Source organism: Rhinichthys klamathensis, unplaced genomic scaffold (assembly GCF_029890125.1).
Source record: "Rhinichthys klamathensis goyatoka isolate OS25496 unplaced genomic scaffold, OSU_Roscu_1.1 h1tg000176l_1, whole genome shotgun sequence".
Lineage (NCBI taxonomy): Eukaryota > Metazoa > Chordata > Actinopteri > Cypriniformes > Leuciscidae > Rhinichthys > Rhinichthys klamathensis.
The window spans coordinates 7,106,418-7,127,499 of record NW_026606705.1 but is presented as its reverse complement, the minus strand read 5'-3'; the positions used below and the strand labels follow the sequence as shown (position 1 = coordinate 7,127,499).

The 21,082-nt window shown below is 38.2% G+C and overlaps 2 protein-coding genes across 2 annotated transcripts; one reads left to right on the top strand and one right to left on the bottom strand.

Annotated features, from left to right (window-relative positions):
• The first annotated feature begins 4,729 nt into the window (after nucleotides 1-4,729).
• Nucleotides 4,730-16,438, top strand: si:cabz01083838.1 (macrophage mannose receptor 1). The gene is made up of 5 exons (XM_056260205.1): nucleotides 4,730-4,790; nucleotides 7,302-7,664; nucleotides 11,571-11,912; nucleotides 12,014-12,099; nucleotides 16,337-16,438. The coding sequence occupies exons 1-5, from the start codon at nucleotides 4,730-4,732 to the stop codon at nucleotides 16,427-16,429; spliced, it is 945 nt and encodes a 314-aa protein (XP_056116180.1). The 3' UTR covers nucleotides 16,430-16,438.
• A 2,209-nt stretch (nucleotides 16,439-18,647) lies between these two features.
• Nucleotides 18,648-20,579, bottom strand: LOC130092485 (uncharacterized). The gene is made up of 3 exons (XM_056260347.1): nucleotides 20,186-20,579; nucleotides 19,386-19,926; nucleotides 18,648-19,264 (listed from the first exon to the last, which is right to left on the bottom strand). The coding sequence occupies exons 1-2, from the start codon at nucleotides 20,570-20,572 to the stop codon at nucleotides 19,693-19,695; spliced, it is 621 nt and encodes a 206-aa protein (XP_056116322.1). The 5' UTR covers nucleotides 20,573-20,579; the 3' UTR covers nucleotides 18,648-19,264; nucleotides 19,386-19,692.
• Between the last annotated feature and the right edge of the window lie 503 nt (nucleotides 20,580-21,082).

Sequence of the window (21,082 nt, the reverse complement as noted above, 5' to 3'; positions counted from 1 at the left end):
TGCAACGAATCTCAAACACTGTTTTTCGCTTTCAAGTGACAAGTTTCCAAGGGGGTAATCCACATAGACAGTAAAAGAAATGAACACAGCGACCCCATAGATTTCAACGAAGAAAAGTGAAGCCAATTAGAAGCACTCACTTCCTGATGGCTGAGCGAACTGCGCAGGCTCAAACTGAGCTTGACGACGTAGATGTGAGCTACCTGTCTGACAGTTGTAAGCAGAGGCGGCGCCAGGGGGGGTCTTGGGGGGTCTCAAGACCCTCCCAAAAAATGCTTTGACCCCCCATTTGACCCCCCACCCCCTTCCTGATTAAAAAATATATATATCCGGGATAAATATTTAAAAATGTTTATCTTCAAACTACGCAGAACAATAATAATTAATAATTTATTCGACATACAAAATATATAAACATAAGAATCACGTTGCCTCTAAGCTGCGCGCGTGCGCGGTCGTGCACTTCTGATGCCGCGGCCGCGCAGAAAAGAATAAAATGCCACGCGGAGGACTGACGCGAAATGTGTGGGGAAATCCATTTGATTGTATGTGAGAAATAATTGCAGTGCTCAAACTGGTGAGTGCAGTTAACATGTTTCAAAGAAAGAGAATGATGTGAGCGCGTGTGATTGGCAGTGAGTCGTGTGTGCGGACCAAATATCTCAATACGAGAGGCAACGAGAAACGCAAAGACATGTGAAATAAAATCACAATATCATGTTTTAAAGAAGAGTGGTTTGATTAAAGTGGTGGAAATAACGGATGATGGACACAGAACGGTAGGCTAACAATTACACACACACCCGCGTGCAAACTCAAAATACATCATTAGTTTACAATAGATTTAAATAGTTTCAGGCATGGTTAGATTAGGCTACTATAAAAGAGTTCACATTGACTTTTCTTGAAAATATTTAGCTATTAGATCTAGCTATTTACAGTAAATGCTTCAGTTTGTTTTCATATTATAATAATATAATATGAAAACAAATTGAAGAATTTAAACTATCACTTCAAATACTTCAATTCATTTTTTTTATATTATATTATATTGGGCATATATTTTATTATATTATAAGCCTAAATAAAGAATCTCACAAGGGTATTGTTTAGGGCTCATTGCCATTAAAAAGTTTGAAACCCCCTGCTAAAAACAATTTAGGCTAGGAAATTCATAAGCTATAAACAATAATTTAACTTTGATGGTTTAATGCTGCCTGTACAATTAATTGGCTGTACAAAAACACTTTATGGTTTTCCTAAACCATCTCAGTGTAACAGCTTAATTTTCTTTTATAATATATTATATTATTGTAAAGAATTGAACTGTCCTGCAGAAGATTTTGTAAATAATTTTTCATAGGATTTCTTAGTATAGACTGGAAACAGAGGACACCGAGGAATTGGAGGATGAGGAGGATACTATTTTGTAAATATGTTTTCTGTCATGGGTGTGGCTATGGCAATTAAAGTTCGAGCATATTGTTTGCAAACTGCAATTGATTAATTAATTAAAAACAAAAAAACGTCGGTGTGTGAATGGGTGAATGTGAGGCAATATGTAAAGCGCTTTGGTGGCCATTGGGTCTGTGAAAGCGCTATATAAATGCAGTCCATTTACCATTTACCATTTGTTAAGTAGCAGCAATATGCAGTTATTAGCCGTGTCCACTGTATTTTTTTTTGGTTTTCATGAGACCCCCCTTGAAATGACCAGGACCCCCCATTGCCCCCCCAATCAAAATTGTCTGGAGCCGCCACTGGTTGTAAGTCTTCTAGTAGCTGAGCCAAGACAAATCTGAATTGAAATCTGAAACAAATCCGTTGCTGAAATATTTTGTCCCGTTGCTTTTATGGACTCTCTATCTATGGGCTTCTCCCTTGACGGTATGCCTCCATGTCCCCCCGATTGCCTCATAGATAGGTTTCTATTAGGAACCAAAACATCAGTCTCTCCCCTTCTTCGAGGACCTCCATGACGAGCTGTCTAAGTCATGGAGTAAACCATATTCTTCCCGTGTCTTTTTGCCCTCGACGTCGACTTTTTCGCCTATCGTGGGTGCAAAGTCACAGGGGTATGTGGAGATGTCGCAGGAAGAAGAGGCGCTCGCGAGCTATCTCTCGCCTGCTTCGGCATCTTCCATTAAGAAACCTACCCTCCCCACAAAACCATGTAAAATAACATCAGCATTAGTGGGTAAAGCTTATCAAGCTGCAGGTCAGACTGGTGCTGCGCTGCACACTATGGCAGTGTTACAGGCATACCAGGCTGACCTATTGAAGGATTTGAGTGCTGGCAGCACTATAGATGAGGAGTCTTTCTCTGAGCTGCGGAGAGCCACAGATCTGTCTCTTCGTGCGACCAAGCAAACGGCCCGGGCCATCGGCCATTCGATGTCTGCTTTGGTCAGCACGGAGAGGCACCTGTGGCTTAATCTAACAGGAATAAAAGATAAAGACCGGGTGTTCCTGTTAGATTCCCCAGTCTCGCCCTCTGGCCTGTTTGGCGACTCTGTCAACACAATCGTCAGCAGGTTCAGAGAGGTTAAAAAACACGAGGAAGCTTTTGTACAGTTCCTTCCTCGTCGCATGGAGGAGGGGCCATCGGCCACCCAACCTCTCCCCGGTCCTTCAAGAGCCCAGGAGGTGAAGAAGCAGAGCGTGGCGAGTCATGCTCCCCTTCAGAAAAACTGGGGACAGCCTCGTCGAGCTCAGCAACCTCACAAGCGAGACCTCAGGACCATCATTAATAAGAAGAGGAAGTCCTGATGTTCTGGCGCCCGGTCTGGTGGGGTAGCCCCCTGCGGGATGGGGCCCAAATTACATCTAAAATCATCCCATCCCGTTACCCTCACGAAACCTCTCCATCCCCGCCATCTTTGGGGCTTCGAAGGGCAGTGGTTTCGGGCGAAATCTTAGATGTTCCGTTGCTTCCTGCTGTCATCCAGGACACGGAACATCTAACATCCCCTCAACATCCTTCCGTCCTTCGGATGAGACGTTAAACCGAGGCCCTGACTCTCTGTGGTCATTAAAAATCCCATGGCACTTCTCGTAAAGGGTAGGGGTGTAACCCCGGTGTCCTGGCCACATTCCACCCATTGGCCCCTGCCAATCATGGCCTCCTAATAATCCCCATCCACTGAATTGGCTCTATCACTCTCTCTCCTCTCCACCTGTATCTGGTGTGTGGTGAGCGCACTGGCGCCATTGTACTGTGGCTGCCGTCGCATCATCCAAGTGGATGCTGCACACTGGTGCTGGTTGAGGAGAGACCCCCTGACATGATTGTAAAGCGCTTTGGGTGTACAGTAGTACATATGAAAGCGCTATATAAATGCCTCATTCATTCATTCATTCAAGAGGAAGTATTAAAATTAATTCAACTCTCGGAGAGTCTGGCAGCGTGGAAACTTCTGCCAGGCATTTCTGCGTGGGTATTAATAATCAATCATAACTTGTAATAATTAATTATGAATATTTGGATCTGTTAATAGAAATAATTTAATGTAGTAAAATTAAAATTACAATCAATCTACCTGTTCGTCCCGTGAACACTCAGTATTAATTGTTTATTAAATCTAAGAAATGTACATTTCTGGGGAAGGGAAATGTCTTTCTTACTGTACAGTACTAAGAGCCAGTAGTCAAAATCTAAATCGTAAAATAAACCTGCAAGCAGAGAATCAGAACCAAATATGTATTGAGCACAAGTTTTATTAACTAAATTACAAACATAACTAGTCAAAACACACATGCACACAAAAATGGTAAGTAACAGTATGAAACCGGAAGCAGGAAATGGAACTATGGAAAAGATCCATCTAACTATGAAAAGAACCATCAGCTTATTATTTTCAGAGCACCTCATTAAATGTACACTTGCATGGCATTTGCAGTGAAAGCATTTTGTGAAGTTCCTGAAGAAATATTTTGATGGTTCCATGAGTTACACTTCTTTTCCCTATGGGTTACACTTCTTTCCCCTATGGAATTAATTTGCATAATCAAAAGCGCACAGTTAATAGAGCTTTAAAGATTTGCCAGTGCATTTCTCACTTTCTAAACCACCATCAGAATACTGTTAGCAATATTCTAAAGAAATAGTCCAAACATGATGGAAAGACTGAACTGTCATGCAAGCATTCATTTGTACAACAGCTGAATTTGTGTAAGATGTTGCACTACAAATGACACTCTGAATAAGTATGAAATTAATGTGTTGTAGTTTACTTCAGTTTAAATGTTTCCAAACATGGTTATGAATAGATTTGGATGGATCCTTTGATTCAGCCACTGATGCTGAATCCAAATGATCCTTCAAGATTTTTTGGGTGGTTCGGGTGTAAACCTTAGGGATTAGTCTCAAGATGGGTGCAGGACAGAAACTGCCTGTGGACTAATGAGAACTCCTTTCTGTGCTTGAGGTGTCTGTCAGTTGTCCTACCCTGCCATAAAACTGGGCAGTGGAACATGCTGTTCACTACACAATGAACTCTGTTAGAGGGCTACATATTGCACCTGTCGAGTAATAAAATTGCCATATCCACGCCGCTTTTACAAAAAATCAAAGCCCTGAGTTCTCCATCTATGAAAAGCTAAGCCAATGTTGATTCTTGTTTTATTACGAGCTTTGTACTGTTCTCTTTTTGCTGTCTTTTTAATTTTAAAAACGGGTGTTTCATGTCAATCTTCCTCGCTCCTTGTGTCATAATCGGCTACAAGCTTGATGAATCCAAGAAAGTTTCCATTTCTTGCATTTCCGATCAGGGCATTTTTACCTCGTAAAGGTAAGTTCCTCTCTGCAAGGAACAAAATGCAGTCCAGCACCCTAGTCCGCACTTTCTTCCATCTCGTCCTTTCTTCTTCCATCGCAGCTTGTAGTTGATTGAAACTGTTTCAAGTTCTTTCCACGCTAGGTAAGCGTCAGTGTGGTTGGGTCCTGTTTCATGTTGCTTTAATCTACTTGACAGACATCGCCAGTTACCGTATTCTTTCACAAAGCGGCTGTTTCTCCACCAAAAACTGCACACAAAGCAGTATACTTTGTTTTCTTTATGGAAAAACATCAACCAGTCCCGTTCCACTCGTTCCCAATTTGTTAATCGTCTATAGCAGTAGGCTTTTGAAAAACATCTGTTACTGTCTTGTGATCTTGGGAATGAACCATCTTGGAATTTCGGAGGAACTTTTTTTAAAACAAAAATGAAACATACTTAAGCTTAAACTGGTCTGTGATGCTATTTTCTTCTGGAAACAAACTTTTTTGCATTATTTTCCTGTTATCTCTGTAAAGCTGCTTTGAAACAATCTTTATTGTAATAAATAAATGTGACTTGACTTGACTTGACTTGTCCTGCTTCACTCTCACCGACAGTTGGTATAGCTTGTCAATTTGCGAAATCAATGTGAAATGTTAAGGCCTTACTCTCGCAAATCTGTAGTCCTCTTGTCTCTTTGAGGTCGTCAACGCTGGTGCTGCCACTGACTTGAATAATGTCCTTTACTGTTTCGTATCAGCAGATTGTTGCTTGTTTATTGCTAATCTGCTGTCCTGTTTCGCTGATAGCGTCCGTACTGAGGCTGTAACAAGCATCTCCAATCTTTCCCCGTTTGTCACTACAATCACCTCCAATATTTTGTATATTCTTATTGGTAAGGACCCAATTCGTAAGGGAAACTTTCATCCTTTTCACGTCTTCATTCCTACTTTTTTTACATTTTACATTTTTCGCTTTTGTGCTCCTGACAGGTGCTTCTTTCCATCCATCGTGTTCTTTTTTGTGTGCTGTTAACGTCATACGCTGTATTTTGAAGTGACGAGAGCGTGCTCACGTTCACTTCTTACTTTCTATAATTCACAGATTTTAATTTTATTTCACTACAATATTATTAGCGTGTTCGTGTATGTAAGAAAAAAATAACACAAAATAAAAAATATGTATATAATCCAAAGTCGTAATTTGGGGCCCCCTAGCGTCCTGTGGCCATATGCCTGGCATACTCTGTACCCCCGTAACGCCCCCCCTGGGCATACCATAGTGAATCAGGGTAAGACAAAAACTAGTTTTGGAAGAAGCATTGTTGATGTATTATTTAAAAGTTGTTAATTTTGGGGAAAAAAGTTAAATAGTGCACCTTTAATAAGAATATTCAATAAATAACAACATTTTCTTTTGATTATTTTACAGCGTTCACACTTAAGAAACTAATACAAACAAGATTACATAGAAATAATTGGTAACACTTTACAATACGGGTGCACTAATAAGCATTAATTCATGCTTAACTAATGCACAGATAATACTGAATTAATGTGTAACTAATGATTATCTAAGCTATTCATTAATGATTACCACATTAGGAACTAATTAAGAGTCTGTAAGGTTAATGGATTAGTTCATACATGAATTGTTATTAATTAAATATGTAATTGTGGATTAATTCCCTAATAACTCATTTTTTTAACTAATAGTGTTAATTAATGTTAATTACCAGAATGAGCCAAAGCCTTGTATTTCAACTTCCAGATAATACAGGTACACTAATATGCATTAATACGTGATTAATTACTTCGTTGTTAGTGCAAATTCATGTGTAAATTACTACAATTTCTAAATGACTAGTTAATAATGATGTGCCTCAACAAGTAAAGTCATAACATAATGATACCTTTGCAAATCATTAGCTAATGATTAATTAAAGCAGACAACTGGAAGTTGAAGTGCATAGCTTTGACTAATTGTGGTAATTAACACATTAATTTACACTATTAGTTAATAAAATATGTTATTAAGGAATTAATACATGATGACACGTTTAATTAATAGCAATTCATGTATTACTTAATCTATTAATCATATAGACTCTTTATTAGTTGCTGATGCAGTAATAATTAATTAATGGTTTAGTTCTTCATGAATCATACATTAACTCATGATCATCTGTGCATTAGTTAAACATGAATTAATGCATATTAGTGCACCCGTATTGTAAAGTGTTACCAAATAATTTTTTACCACCTCAATTAGATGCTTCCTTTCACATCCAATACAGAATAGTAGATAAGACGGCACCCCTATTATTTTAAAGTTTAAACATTAGTTTTACACAATTACTTACATAGACGATTTTCACTTATTTGATTTAGAAGGACTACACCTGTTTGTTAAAAAACTGCATCTGCTAAGTTTTATTTTAGTATGTAATACAAACCTTTTTGAAGAGAATCCTGGTGGGATGCTGCAAATTTAGTGTTCACGTGTATTTGACTGTAACATTCAATACTTTCTTCTCAACAGGATACTGGTCATTTACTGAGGGCATCTCATGTGAATATGTTCTAATCCAGGAACAGAAGACTTGGTATGGGGCACAAGCTTATTGCAGAGAGAACCACATTGACCTGGCCACTGTTCAAAATGATGATGACTGGGCAAATCTACGAGACACCGTTTATAATATGGCTAAGATGGCTTGGGTTGGACTGTACAATGACATTGATAGCTGGCGTTGGTGTTATAAGGATGAGAAAATTACATTCCAGATATGGTCCACTGGAGAACCAAACAACTACGCTGGACATGAAGCATGTGGTTTGATGCAGTATAGGACATGGAATGATTGGAATTGTAATGAACTATTTCCATTTTTTTGCTTCAATGGTAAGATATGATGGAAGCAAATGCTAATAATGTGACTAATGTTCGCAATGTTGACAATGCTGTGAACAGCTTTTCATACTAACTTATAACCATAAAAAAAAATCATTCATAAACGTGAACAGCCTTTCATACTAAGCTATAACCATAAAAATCATTCATAAACATTGAATCTCTGAGTACCAACCATTAGGAGTGGGTGATATGGCAAATTATTTAATGCAGGCTATTTTGCAAGTTACTGAGCAGTACGGCCAAAATACTTAACCTTTTTTAAAAATAAAGTCATACAAGTAAACTCTTTCCCCGCCATTAATGGAATTTTCCGTCATTTATGAGACAACGCTCCCCATGAATCGCTCTCGCCATTGGCGGAAATTTCCGACTATTATGCATCTTCTGAAAGAGTACAGAATTTCCAAACCAAAAAGACATGTAAAGAAGCAGCAGAAACAAGCAATAACATATCTAAGCAGATGCATATGCAAAATAACTTGACCGTCAACATTAAACAGCATATCATTCAAAACTGCCTAATGTTACCAAATGCAATTTCGACCCAGGACGAGCTATAGGACTGGATTTTCGATGGATTTTTTTTTATCATGGTTCTGAATCCGATCCAAATGTAGTCTTTGACAAAAGCGCGTTTTTCGTAGCTTTTTGTTCAAAATGTTGCTTTTTTTATGAAACTTACCTACATTCAAGTGTTGGTAAAAAAAAAGAATGCGTGAAGCTAGAGTAAAACAGGATTTTATGTTTAAAAGCATTGGGTCTGTTCTTTCTTTTGATATATTGCATGTTCAGATTTTCATACAACAATAATCTAGGGACCATGAAACTTGTGATTTTTTTTTTTTTAAAGAGCTGGCGCTGGCTGGCAACTATTTTCAAAAACGCTGTCGGTGAAATAGTTAATAAGTCATAACAGAAAAAAAATAATGATAGACCATTTAGGCCAAAGTAGGGATGGGTGATATGACAACAATTTTATTTAACTTATTTTAAATTTCATTTTATTTAATCTATTATTTATTTTATCTTTGTTATTTAAAATAGGAACACATATGAAAACAATAGGTCAAATACAATATAAGACACAAAAGAGAATATAGCTGCAAGCAGCAGTTAAGGGGCCAAGAACAACGAAGGCTAAAAATACAATCACTAGTAATATTTAGGTTCATTCTTTTTTTAACAATAGGTTTTGCTGTTACCAAATTGATGTGGTGTGGTCAGTGTGAGGAGGCAATGACACACATAAAGTTTGAGGTCAATATGTCAAATCATTCCAGAGATTCAGCCTCTAGTTCAGTTATAGCTATAGCTATACTGTATATCAGCTATAGACACGGAATCCATACATTTTAGACGGCATGGTATTGAAGACAATTCGAATTTGGTGACATTTGTTGTCTATGAGTAGTTAGAAAAATGTCAAAATATTTTTAGAAAAATGTTTTAAAGAGAATCAAAATGGCTGACAGGAAGTTACGGCTTGACCCAAGGAATCTATTAAGACCAGTTTCATTACATTAGGAAAAACAAATCAAAAGCTATTAGCATTTTTAAAATGTAGTTATATATTTTTGTCTCTAAACTTTTTGAGTGCCTTCAGGGCATGGTGCAGATGACACATACCATAACATATACCTCGTAATGATGCGGTGATGCTTTCGTAGAATATTGCATTTTGAAACAGAATTCTAAATGGCAGACACCCAAAATGGTTGATATGGAAAAATTGGGTATCGTTTGATTCAGCATGATGCACCGAATCTAAAGAGATCTCTAAAGAATCTAAAGAACAGGAGTTTTGTGATTTTTGGTTAAACTGTTCAGAAGTTATAAGAAAATATAGCCATTTTTCATATATCCTGACCACTAGCTAGCATTGTGCTGAAAATGTGCAGGTACCCTCATGTGTGTCATAACACAAACCAAGTTTGGTCAGAGCACGCTAAAGCGTTGCGAAGATATAGCCTCACGGTCATTTTGGCATGGTTATTTGATGAATCAACATGAATTCCCTAACTTTGTGTTGCCATGGTTTAAAGATGTTCTGGTTAAATTTTCATGAAATTCGGAGAAACAGACTATGAGGAGTTCGGTAGGTTATTCGGAAAAATAAACATGGAGGAAAAATTTCCTAGATGATAATGACGTCATAGGGTTCAGTCGAATCAGAAGCCAAGGAATCAGAGGAAAAAATAATTTTGTTACGGTTCAAAAGTAATTAGCATAAACGTGAGTGCAAATTTGGACAGTTGGTGGTGCTAGAGGGATAGAGTTAGAGACTAAAATCGCTGTAGTTAATGTTTCGACTGTCCTCTATCTGTGTACCAAATTTCATAACTTTCACGCAAGCTTGGGGAATGCCTCTGCATGACTGCGTCTGAAGCATGTGTTCATCTAGTCTTGATTGGTGCTGCGTCACCTCGTGACGTGTGACAGCATACCACGGAAGGTACAAAAAGATGCCGGCAACACAGCAGCGTCAGCTTCTGTCTTCAGCAAGCACTTTGTGTCAAACTGTCAGTCTTATTTAGTGTTTTTTGTCCCATTAAGAACGAATAAGCAGAATTATTCGAAGAGGGCTAAAGAAAAATCAGTTCAGTTGTTCCCTGCCGGCCAGCCACTTCAGGGCATCGGAGTATACCCGAGGTCGGCATCCAGGGGCTGGTCCCCCTAGTAGAATACATAGAGGCCTGAAGTCTCCTTCTAAATGTGTCTCAGTGGGTAGTGGGCCCCGAGCAGGGTTGGGTATTGGAACAAGAAGTGCATTAACCCTTGGCGAAGGAGGTCATAGAACGTATTCCTCCTACCGAGAGGGACTCCAGGTTCTATAACCTGTATTTCATAGTTCCCAAGAAGCATGGGGGTTGCGTCCTATTTAATAATTTTTATTTTTTTTAAAGTCAACACTTTGACAAAAATGTAATTTTCTCAGCTTTTTGTTTAAAGACTTTGTCCGGATGGGATTCAGAACGATGATAGAAATAGTAGATCGAGAGTCAATCAACATCCCCAAAGCTTCACAGTCCTATAGCTCGTCCTGCGTTGACATTTCATTCAACAACGTTAGGCAGTTTTGATTTACATGCTGTTTAATGTTGATGATCACGTTATTTTACATTTGCATGAGCAATATTCTATCACTTTTTTCAGCTTCTTCTTCTCCTGTGTTTTGATCAGGAGATTCTGTACGCTTTCAGAAGATGTGTAATAGCACCCCCTACCGTAAAACAGTGAAAACACAGATAGCCTAAAATTTCAGTTAATGGCGGGGGAAAAAGTAAAGTAGATTTGAAGTAAATTCCTAAGTACACTACCAGTGGACTAGCCTACACATAAATTCAGATACTCAGAATTAGAAACATATCTGTTTTTTTTCTTTATAAATCAATATTTTCAAACAATGTAAGTTTATAAGACAGTATGTAAAACTATGTGAAAAAAAGTATTTAATAGGCTACTCAATCAAAAGATTAAACACAACTACAAGCCAAGTATACTTAGAAAATACTTTTAAGTATATCTCGATCAAAAGATAGGTAAGTAGGCCAAATATATTTAGACCTTTCTGTCAGTATGTTAAGTATACTTAAGTGCAATGTTAAGTATATTTCTGAAAAGTATATAAAAAGTAGACTGAAAGTATACTTTCTTATTTTTAGTTTAAGAGAAGTATACTAATAGCACACTTGAATAAACTTCTTTTTCGTAAGGGCTTGGTTGGAACTCTAAGGTATTTGTGTACACAAGGCATTTCAAAACAGTGGATCATTACTTACTAAACATATCTAGCCAAATCACTGACAAATATACTCTATAATATGTACTCTATAATATTTACTCTGTGCAAAAAAAAAAAAAAAGAGAAAGTAATTTAACCAACTCTTATTACAGAGAACAGCACAAAAAGGTTTGTTTTCGTTAGCGATGCCAAGACCTGGAAGGAGGCTCAGATCTACTGCAGACGGTATTACACAGACCTGGTCATCATTCGGAATCAAAGTGTGAATAACAAGCTGACTGTGATGATGCAACCATATACAAGTGGTTGGATTGGTCTTTTCAGAGACACGTGGAAATGGTCAGATGCAACAAATGTCTCCACTTCCTCCGTTACCTGGCTGACTAAACAACCAGACATGATTACTCTGCAAAGCCCTTGTGGTGTTTCAGATGCTGGTGGTATGATCAGTTATCAGGTCTGCTCAGATGTCCTTCCTTTCCTCTGCACGCACCGTAAGTCTGATCCTCAGCTACTGATTGTTTTAACAAATGTTAGAAATCCAATTTCAGTGTTCCTAATACTCTTACTGGACTGCTTTGTTATATTCTAACAGGTACAAAGAAACAGATTGTGAGAGTGAAGATAAAAAGTGGTCATAATCTAAATGACCCTACAGTGTTGAAGGTTATCTTACAGTGGGTAAGTATTAAAGGGATACTCCACCCAAAAATGAAAATTCTGTCATCATTTACTCACCCTCAAGTTGTTGCAAACCTGTATGAGTTTCTTTCTTCTAATGAACACAAAGGAAGATATTTTGAATATATTGTGGTGCCAAAGTTCCAATCGTTCTTCAAAATATATTCCTTTGTGTTCATTAGAAGAAAGAAACTCATACAGGTTTCGGGGGACCAGAGGGCGCATTACAGAAAGATCCTAACTTTAGAATCCTATTTTATCTGTTTGGTAACGATGGCAATTTCAGTTAGGACCCAATTTAGGACAAAAGCTATTACAAAATTACATTTCTTAAGTGTATAATCTTATCTTAACTACGGATAGGAAAAGGGTATGGCTGGAACACACTCTAAAAAGTTGGTAAAGAGACTAAATAAAAGTGAAAATATTGTAGAATATCCAAGTTAAACTCTTTTGAAACAGTCCACAATAAGTAGATAAATTGGTAATAAGTGAAGGTATCGTGATTGAGTGTAAAAGGAGCATATCAGACTTTGCAAGCAAAGATGGGTCGTGGCTCATCACTTTGTGCCAAATATCATGAGAAAATTGTCAAACAATTCAAAAATCACATTTCTAAATGCAAGATTGCACCATCTACCGCACATAACATTGTGAAAAGATTCGGGGAATCCAGAGAAATCTCATGTACATGTAGGGCAAAGCAGGAAACATCAGTGGAATGTGCAATTGGGGCGGCAGTGGCTCAGTGGTTCATGTAGGTTGTCTACAAACTGGAAGGTTGGTGGTTCAATCCCCGGTTCCACCTGACCAAGTGTCGAGGTGTCCATGAGCAAGACACCTAACCCCAGCTGCTCCCGACGAGCTGGATGGCACCTTGCATGGCTGACACCGCCGTCGGTGTATGAATGAGTGAGTGAATGGGTGAATGTGAGGCAAATGTAAAGCGCTTTGGTGGCCATTGGGTCTGTGAAAGCGCTATATAAATGCAGTCCATTTACCATGACCTTTGAGCCCTCAGATGGCATTGCATGAGAAATGTCATGCTACTCTGTTAAATACAGTCACATGTGCTTAGAAGTACTTTGGAAAACCATTGTCACTTACACAGTCTGCTGCTGCATCAAGGAATGCCACTTGAATCTCAGTTACGCTAGGAGAAATCAATAGATCAGTTCTATCCAGAGATGCCAGCGAGTTCTTTGGGCCAGGGCTCATCTTAAATGATTCAAAACATAGTGGAAATCTGTGATACGGTCAGATGAGTCCACATTTCAGCTTGTTTTTGGGAACACAGACATTGAGTTCTCATTCCCAAAGACGAAATGGACCATCCAGACTTTCATCAGCGACGGGTACAAAAGCAAACATCTGCCATGGTATGGGGGTGCATCAGTGCAAACGGCAATGACACTGTAAATATGTCACACCCTCACAGCACAAAGTCTGTCTCCTGTGTTCCTCAGCCTCCTGTCACTCAAAGGGTGGGAGAAAAAAGGCTGGGACACAACAACTTGAGAGCAAAATTAAGAGAGAACACCCTTCAGGTGTCATGATTGTCTGAAGCAAGACAGCAAATGCTCAGATTGAACTAAAATCTCCTGATTGTCAAGGAAAACGTTGCCCCCAAAAGCAACCCTGAGAAACTTCCTGTGTTCTAGAGTGAAGTTCAGAAGTAAGCAGATCTCGTGATTAGGCATACACCAACATTCTTTTTTTTTTGGGGTGTCATAAAATCAGTCTCTAAGCAACCGACCATTGTGGGGAGCATGTCAGCTGTAGTTGGATTGCATATCCTTCTCTAAGGTTTAAAGAACCTAAGAAGACATATTTGATAGAAGTCACCCCACTGTTAAATAAGCTGATAGAGGCATCAGACGTTTCAAAGTGAGCACTGAGACCCATACTAGGCAATATGATTGACTGACTGTGGAGACCAGAAAATATCTACATCTGCAGTCAGCATGTGAAATTTGAGGAGCATAGATTAATTATGTGCCCTAGTTTGCTACAGACCTTCCTGAACCAGACCCTGAAGTTGCTGACTCAACTTGAGTGGCCCAGAATACACCATGAACGGAACAACAACATAGTGGTTGTAAAAACCAAGGCACATCTCCAATGCACTGAGGGCGTTGTAGCACAGAGCATGAGCGAGAAAAACTGCCATTTAAAATGCACAATTGGAGTGTTGTCAACCCAAAATGAGGTGGAAAGGAAGATTGAACAGTCTAATTTAATATGAAGTGTCTGACTGCACACCCTGTTACAACCACAACGTTGGGGTTGTGTTAACCGAAATGCAGCTTCTGTGGACAGAGGGCGTCATTCCCCATTCATGCTTGTTCTGTTACAGTAATTGTCAAAGTTAATAATAATTAAAGAGTAAATTTTTGGTTGCATCAAGGATGCTTGGTCACTGAAGGAGCTATCCATGCAGCCAGTCGTTGGATCATTGGGGGCAAGAGGCTTGTGAAAAACATAATATACCATTGTGTCCTTTGCCGAAAACTTTGCGTCCACCTCCAAATTCTGAAGATGGCTTGTAGGCCTAGGTGTCTACTCATCCAAATTTCCAGTTTCTCCTCACACCTTCTGTTATCCTCACACAGAAAGTGTGCACCCCTGTCGCTCAATCTTTTGCAGTGTCAATGGCGACAAGTCCAACATCTAGTTAACATATTCTGGGATAACCCATCGTCAATCAGGGTAGCATTGTGCGCCTCAAATATAGCCAGGCCAACAGAAATGAATGGCCAATGTGAATTATTACGCAGGTCTTTCCAAGCAAATGCAAATGCAAAAATAAATTGCAAGGTGGAAATAAAAGCTCCTAGACAAGATGGCACCAAGGTCTTCCGTAGACGCGTAACAGACGCGGATTGTCATACTCCTTCCTCCTGAATCCAAGTAAAAGTAATGTGTCAACAAGCAGTTATTTATTGGTGGTGCTCAATCATGCCAGACGGGGAGTGTTCTGTTACAGTAATTGTCAAAGTTAATAATAATTAAATGATGTTTCATAAACAAAGTTCAGGAGGAGCACGTTCAAATAATCAATCCAATTAACTTATTAACAATCATCATGACTATCCCATCAGCATGAGAGGAAGAATATACTGTATATAGGCACTCAGTTGACTCACCTTCATTCCTTGACAGTTTCAGCATCCCTCCACCACCCCGACACCTCACTCTCGGCTTGTTCCTTCCACAGCCAGGAATACGGGGGGAGTACTCTGGGTTCGGGCCAAATACAGAGCCTGGAGCCCTCTCCTCGGACAGCACGCCAAATACGCATTTATTCTATCTGACTTATTTGTAAGTGAAAGAGTAATCGTGAAAGAGTAATTGTTAGGTTGGTCGTTTGTCTGCCCCTGCTGGCTGTTCTGAGGATAATGCATTATAGCGCTGAAATTATCATGACTGATCAAATGACCACAGGTTGCCTTGGCCTTTAGTACCCTTTACCCTACCCTTATTAAAATCTGGAAAGAGACATTCCGTGTCTGTGAAGTTGATGAGGGAAGTTAAGCTTGCTGTCGAAGTAAACAGAGGATGCATATGGAGGACAGTACAATGTTACTGTGTCCATATTGTGACATTTTCCCCTATTGTGATGATCAAAAAAATAACATCATATGGACCCTTTTCTACAGCACTGAAACTACTGTAAAAAGGGTTCATGTAATGATAAATCATTTCATTCCACTTTCTTAGTTTTCAGAAAAGCTGTTGTTTTAACTACATTTTCAAGCTCAACAATTTTACCCAAACTACTGCATAAGGCAGTTTGTAAAATGTTAGCAATAACCGCAAACCATTGTTTGGTCATAAACTAGCAAAGTGACAGCTTCATCTAGGGTTTATATTTCAATCCTGCAACCAATTTTAGTTAAAAATGGCAAACCTCAGAAATTAGTGGGGTTTAATAGTTTCTGATGCCACAATCATTATTGAATAGCTTAATTAAGCATGAATTAAGGCATATTAGTGCACCCAAAATAACTCATGTAATAACTTAAATGTAATATTTAGTTTGTCCTTTTGAGATTTAATGGAGTTGCTTAACCTTCACAAAATATTTCAATGACAATTTGTAAAACAATAAAAAATAAAAATAAAACAAATAATAAAATAAAACAGTTTTAATAAAGGAACACTATGTAATCTTCACTAATAATGTAACTGTAATCACTAATAATAACCAATTGTAATAACCAATTCTCTTCTTCAGACAAAGTTGAAGCTGAAGGAATGGGGGATTGAAAAGGAAACAAGAGTGGCATGGAGAGTTCAGCCAAATGGAAATGTGTTTTCACGTGCTTGAAAACAAAATATTAGTTATAAGTTAGTAGTAACTTATAGTAAGTTAGTAGTAAGTTGTTTTATCAAATTATTGGGATTTGCAAGAAATTATGGACTTTCTTCTCTCTTACACTCTCCTCATGTGCAGAAGTTTGAGGGGGCAACAGAGGTGGCTCACTTTGACTCCAGCTGTGTTCTCAGAAGGATTGACACTGTTTCAGTACATTAGAACATTATTAGTACATTAAAAAATTTATAATTCTGTTAATTCAGCAGTACACGTAAAAAGTATATTGGTGTATGGTTATGATATATTGTAAACTCTTTCAACAATCTTAAAACATGGCTTAATCACTTTCATTTTAATTGTTAAATTCAAGTTTTATTTCAGTAGAGCTTTGATTTCATTGAACAGTGGGGGTGTCATTCTGTTTCCTGATAAAAATCACTTTTATTTGCTTGTAACAAAACACTTTTTTGTTTGAAAGTTTACTGTACAGCTATATTAATAACATTTGTTTATTTTTTTCTTTATTATTAGTTGAAAAAACTATGACTAGTTATGTTGTTTAAGATAATTTATCTGTATGCCTAAATAAAATAAATAAAATGCTTGAATCACTATTGCACCTTTAATATCAAGTCCCCTTGTAGATATGTATGCACACCACACACATAGAAACTCTTCTTTTTTTTTTTTAACAGGGACAATGTAAAATATACATTAACCTTAAAAAGGAGAGATGCATTATACCAGGTTGTAGCACTTGTGCTAATTTCCACCTGTTGTCCCTGTACTTATGTATATATATATATATATATATATATATATATATATATATATATAATGTATATACTGTATATAATGTACTTTAGGCCTTCTGACAAAAGTTAATTTAGTTCTAATTAGTATTTCTATTTAGTTAGTAATTTAGTTAATGAAGGGTGTAACTTTTCATTATTCATCAACTTTAATTTCACATAAAATTGTGACCAAAAAAAAAAAAACTCTGTTTAGTCATGCATCCTTGGTTCATTGAGATGAGGGAATGCAGTATTGCGTAGCCAAACCTTCAGAATGGTGGCAGAAGGTCTGGACTCCATAGCAGATTTCCTTGGACAAGGACCAACTAGAGGCCATCTGACTGAGATGTTAAACAACCAATCACAGTTTGTTTTGTTCCGCGTCATTTTTAGGGCGTGAAAATATACCGTTGATGTCCCTACAATAACAGACCGGCGGCGTGTTAAACTTTTGAACATATTTTAAAAAGTCTTTGGTGTAAAATTCACATACTTTTGAAAATCCAGTGTTTAGTTGATCGGATCCTGATATGCACTCAAGTCACAATTGTTAACATGGCGGCTTTCTTCTTCCATGAGGGATCGTTAGAAAGCACAACACACGTCTTCAACCAATCAGATGACGACTTTGAAACTCTTGAAGTGTTTCCAATTTTCTGTGCGGTCTGTGGGCATGACGTCTGAGGCTGAGACTAGAGGGCATGAGACATTGCTTAGGTAGCTGAAGCTATAGGGATATTTTATTTCCAATGGTCTATATATTGAGTGCCGCAGAAGACCATCTCTTTAAAATCTTTTGACTATACGGGTGAAGTTCACCACAGTTCAAGCACAGTATCGATTTTGCACGTCCTGATTTTGCCTAGTTTTACGCTTTCCAGGGTCAACATATTTTGTTGATCCTGGAATAACATTACTGTCCGAAAATATATTCCTAATCCTATCCTTACCCCTAAACCTAACCCTACCCATAAGTTATCCCTAAAATCGGAGGGAAATAATAGTTCAATAACACTGATGTAAAAGCACCTAACCCTGGTTGTTAGCCTAAACTTGACATAAATTGTAAACTTGTCCCTCAAATCTGATTGGTTGATTGAAACAGGGTACCCCCAGGATCCTCCGATTTAAATTCAAGACTTTTTAAGACCTTTTTAATACCATTTCAAATTAAATTCAATGCCAACTTCGTACCCATTCCGACAGAAGTATGAGGGGAAAATGTCAAATCTGTATACATTTTAAACCCTAGAAAATAATTATGTACACGTAGGCTACTTGAATTAAACAAAACATTTTATATAAATGATCAGTCATATTTAATACAAATGCAACAGCGTAACACACATTTGATTTGTAATAAACAAATAGATTTAAACTTGATGTTGAAGACTACAGCCTTCGCAGCTCTGCTGCCTTGGTTGCAATTTTTTCACCCAGACTCACAAGTTCTGTCAACTTCTGCTTGTGGCTTCTTCTCAATGCGTTTGACTTGGCAATTAGCTCTGCCATTTTGCTGCCTTGTTTGCCCTCAGCCTCCTCTGCCATCTTGTCTGCATCCCTCTTCAGATGCTCCGCAACTTCCTGGATGGTCTGTCTTGTCTTTTTTAGCTGCTCCAACTCCTCCTCAATCATTATTCTTTTTTGACTATGTGCTTGAGATTCTTTTTTCTTTCGTTCACTTTCGAGATGCATCCTGTACCTCACCCTTGCTGATGTGACTGAAGACAGGAGCTCTGGTGTGAGGGGCACCCTGGTAACACCTCCATGCATGGACACGTAATCACACACAACTCTTTGTGCAATGAAAGTGTCCTCTTGGATATTACAAGTTTCTACTTGTTTATTGATAGAGAAGCCCCTCTCCACCATAGCCTGCCCATGGGAGAGGAGCAGAAGGTTTCTGTTGAAAGCTCAGAGCTGTGAGTAGGGCTGACTTATATAAGGATGGAGAAACACATCCAGCCTCTTCTCGAGGGGCTTGAAGGACAGGAACTTCTCATCCTCACCTCCAGGGACAACAATTGTGAAAATTGCTGAATGATCAGACCACCTAAAGAAAGAGTGAATGAAAAAGCACTCACATATATGTATAATAATTCAATCAAATGTACATGTGTTTCTTTTGTAAATTGTATGCCTAACGTCAGGAGGCATACAATCATCTTATGTACCTGTAGCAACCCCGTCTAACTGCTTGTCTTGGAGAAACCTTTTGACTAGACACTTAATCTGGCCCTGACACAATTCAGGATCCGAATACATCATGGCTGGGTTAAGACAAGTCATTTGTCTTACAGTTGGGAATTTCAAAGGGCTCTTCTCTTGAATCTTCTTCATAATTTTGGACAGACCCTCCATGCATTCCTTTCTGAACTGGAGGACAGAAAGTTCCTCTGTGGATCTACTCTGCCGCTGACGTTCCTAAGGATAAATGGGGACTAAATTAAGTAAATAGCTTCCTCTCCCTCCTCTTTCCTTCTAGCTAATCCAGTGAGGGGCTGAGTAGACCAGTCTAACAACAGGGACACCAGGAACAGCCTGGTTACACATGATGTATTTCCTAAATACCTTTATTGCAGCCTCAGCTCCAATGCCAATATCAACAGCTCTTAGATGAACCCTGGACTGCGTGTCACTAACATCAAGCCGGACCAAATGCTGAGGTGTGGCATCATTGAGAAGTTCTCGTTTGATGAATCGCCTCAGCAAACTCTATGAAAAGACAAAAATATACATATTTAAGAATAAAAAAGTATTTTACAATACACATAACAATGGAAATAAGCACTCTGACTTTACAATGTTTCTTTTCTTCAGTATTATTAAATGAGGCTAATTTATCCTTCTATTCAAAATATTTGCATTTTCAGTTAATTGATTCAGTCTTAGCTGTGGTCTTTCTTAGCGTAACTGTGAATGAGAGGAGATTTTAAAATCACTATGAAAATAAAATGAGAAGATTCAATCTAACCTTCAGCAGTTCAGCCAAGTCATTACCACTGAAAGGCAGCACAGGCTCATCAGTCTGGTATTTGGTAAGGAAAGGTGTTACACTTCGACACACTGCCATGAAAAAGTGAAGCTTTGCCAGAATGAGAGGGTCTTTGGTTGCCGCCTCAATGTTATCATAGGAGGACGTCCCAGGGTTAGGAAGCTTTTTGGTGCTAACAGTCTCAACATACTTCATCATATCTGGCCAGATGACAAGGGCCCTCTCCGCCACTGGGAGGTTCTCGACCCAGCGGTGACCACAAAAAGGCAAAGCGAAGATTTTGGACTTTGTGAGATTACAGAAACCCTCCCGTCTTGCTGGCATGTTGTGTAAAATTGTATGCAGAGCTCTTAGGAACTTCTCCATATGCCAGTCGGTGCACATTTATGTATGTGGGGAGTTTGCAGGCCACAAACTCCTGTTTACACCAGGTCGTTAATTACCTTTATAAGGACAATTTTTAAACCTTACTAAATATATGCATTCTCTTTCATGTCAAATTCTTAAATTTGATCAAATTCAGTTTTAATAATAAGGGCTGTTATCAATCAAATTAATTAATTTACACTGCAAAATTACAACTGTAATAAATATTTGTATGAGATTGATGTTTAAACAACTAATATAAAAAAAAATCAATGATGCCTTTAAACAATAAACCAATAAGTGGCGGCAAGTGACCGTCTTAATAAATGAATCATTGAGTCATTCATTAAAACGATTCGTTCAAAATGCTGAATCATTCAATAACAAAACACAGCGCTTAGTGTTGCTTTTCTTTTGTAACTATTTTCGGCGGTGAAATAGAACAAAACCAGTCAATATTGCGTCTAAATTGTAAGTGATAACATATTAACTGGCTGCTTGTTAATTAAA

Excerpts from the sequence above, each read along its gene's own strand:
- si:cabz01083838.1 (XM_056260205.1), top strand. The coding sequence starts at position 4,730 with ATGAATCCAAGAAAGTTTCCATTTCTTGCATTTCCGATCAGGGCATTT. Across the intron at positions 11,913-12,013 it reads TCCTTTCCTCTGCACGCACC|GTACAAAGAAACAGATTGTG; the intron begins GTAAGTCTGATC and ends ATATTCTAACAG. Across the intron at positions 12,100-16,336 it reads TGAAGGTTATCTTACAGTGG|ACAAAGTTGAAGCTGAAGGA; the intron begins GTAAGTATTAAA and ends TCTCTTCTTCAG.
- LOC130092485 (XM_056260347.1), bottom strand. The coding sequence starts at position 20,572 with ATGGAGAAGTTCCTAAGAGCTCTGCATACAATTTTACACAACATGCCA. Across the intron at positions 19,927-20,185 it reads ACTTGGCTGAACTGCTGAAG|AGTTTGCTGAGGCGATTCAT; the intron begins GTTAGATTGAAT and ends GTCTTTTCATAG.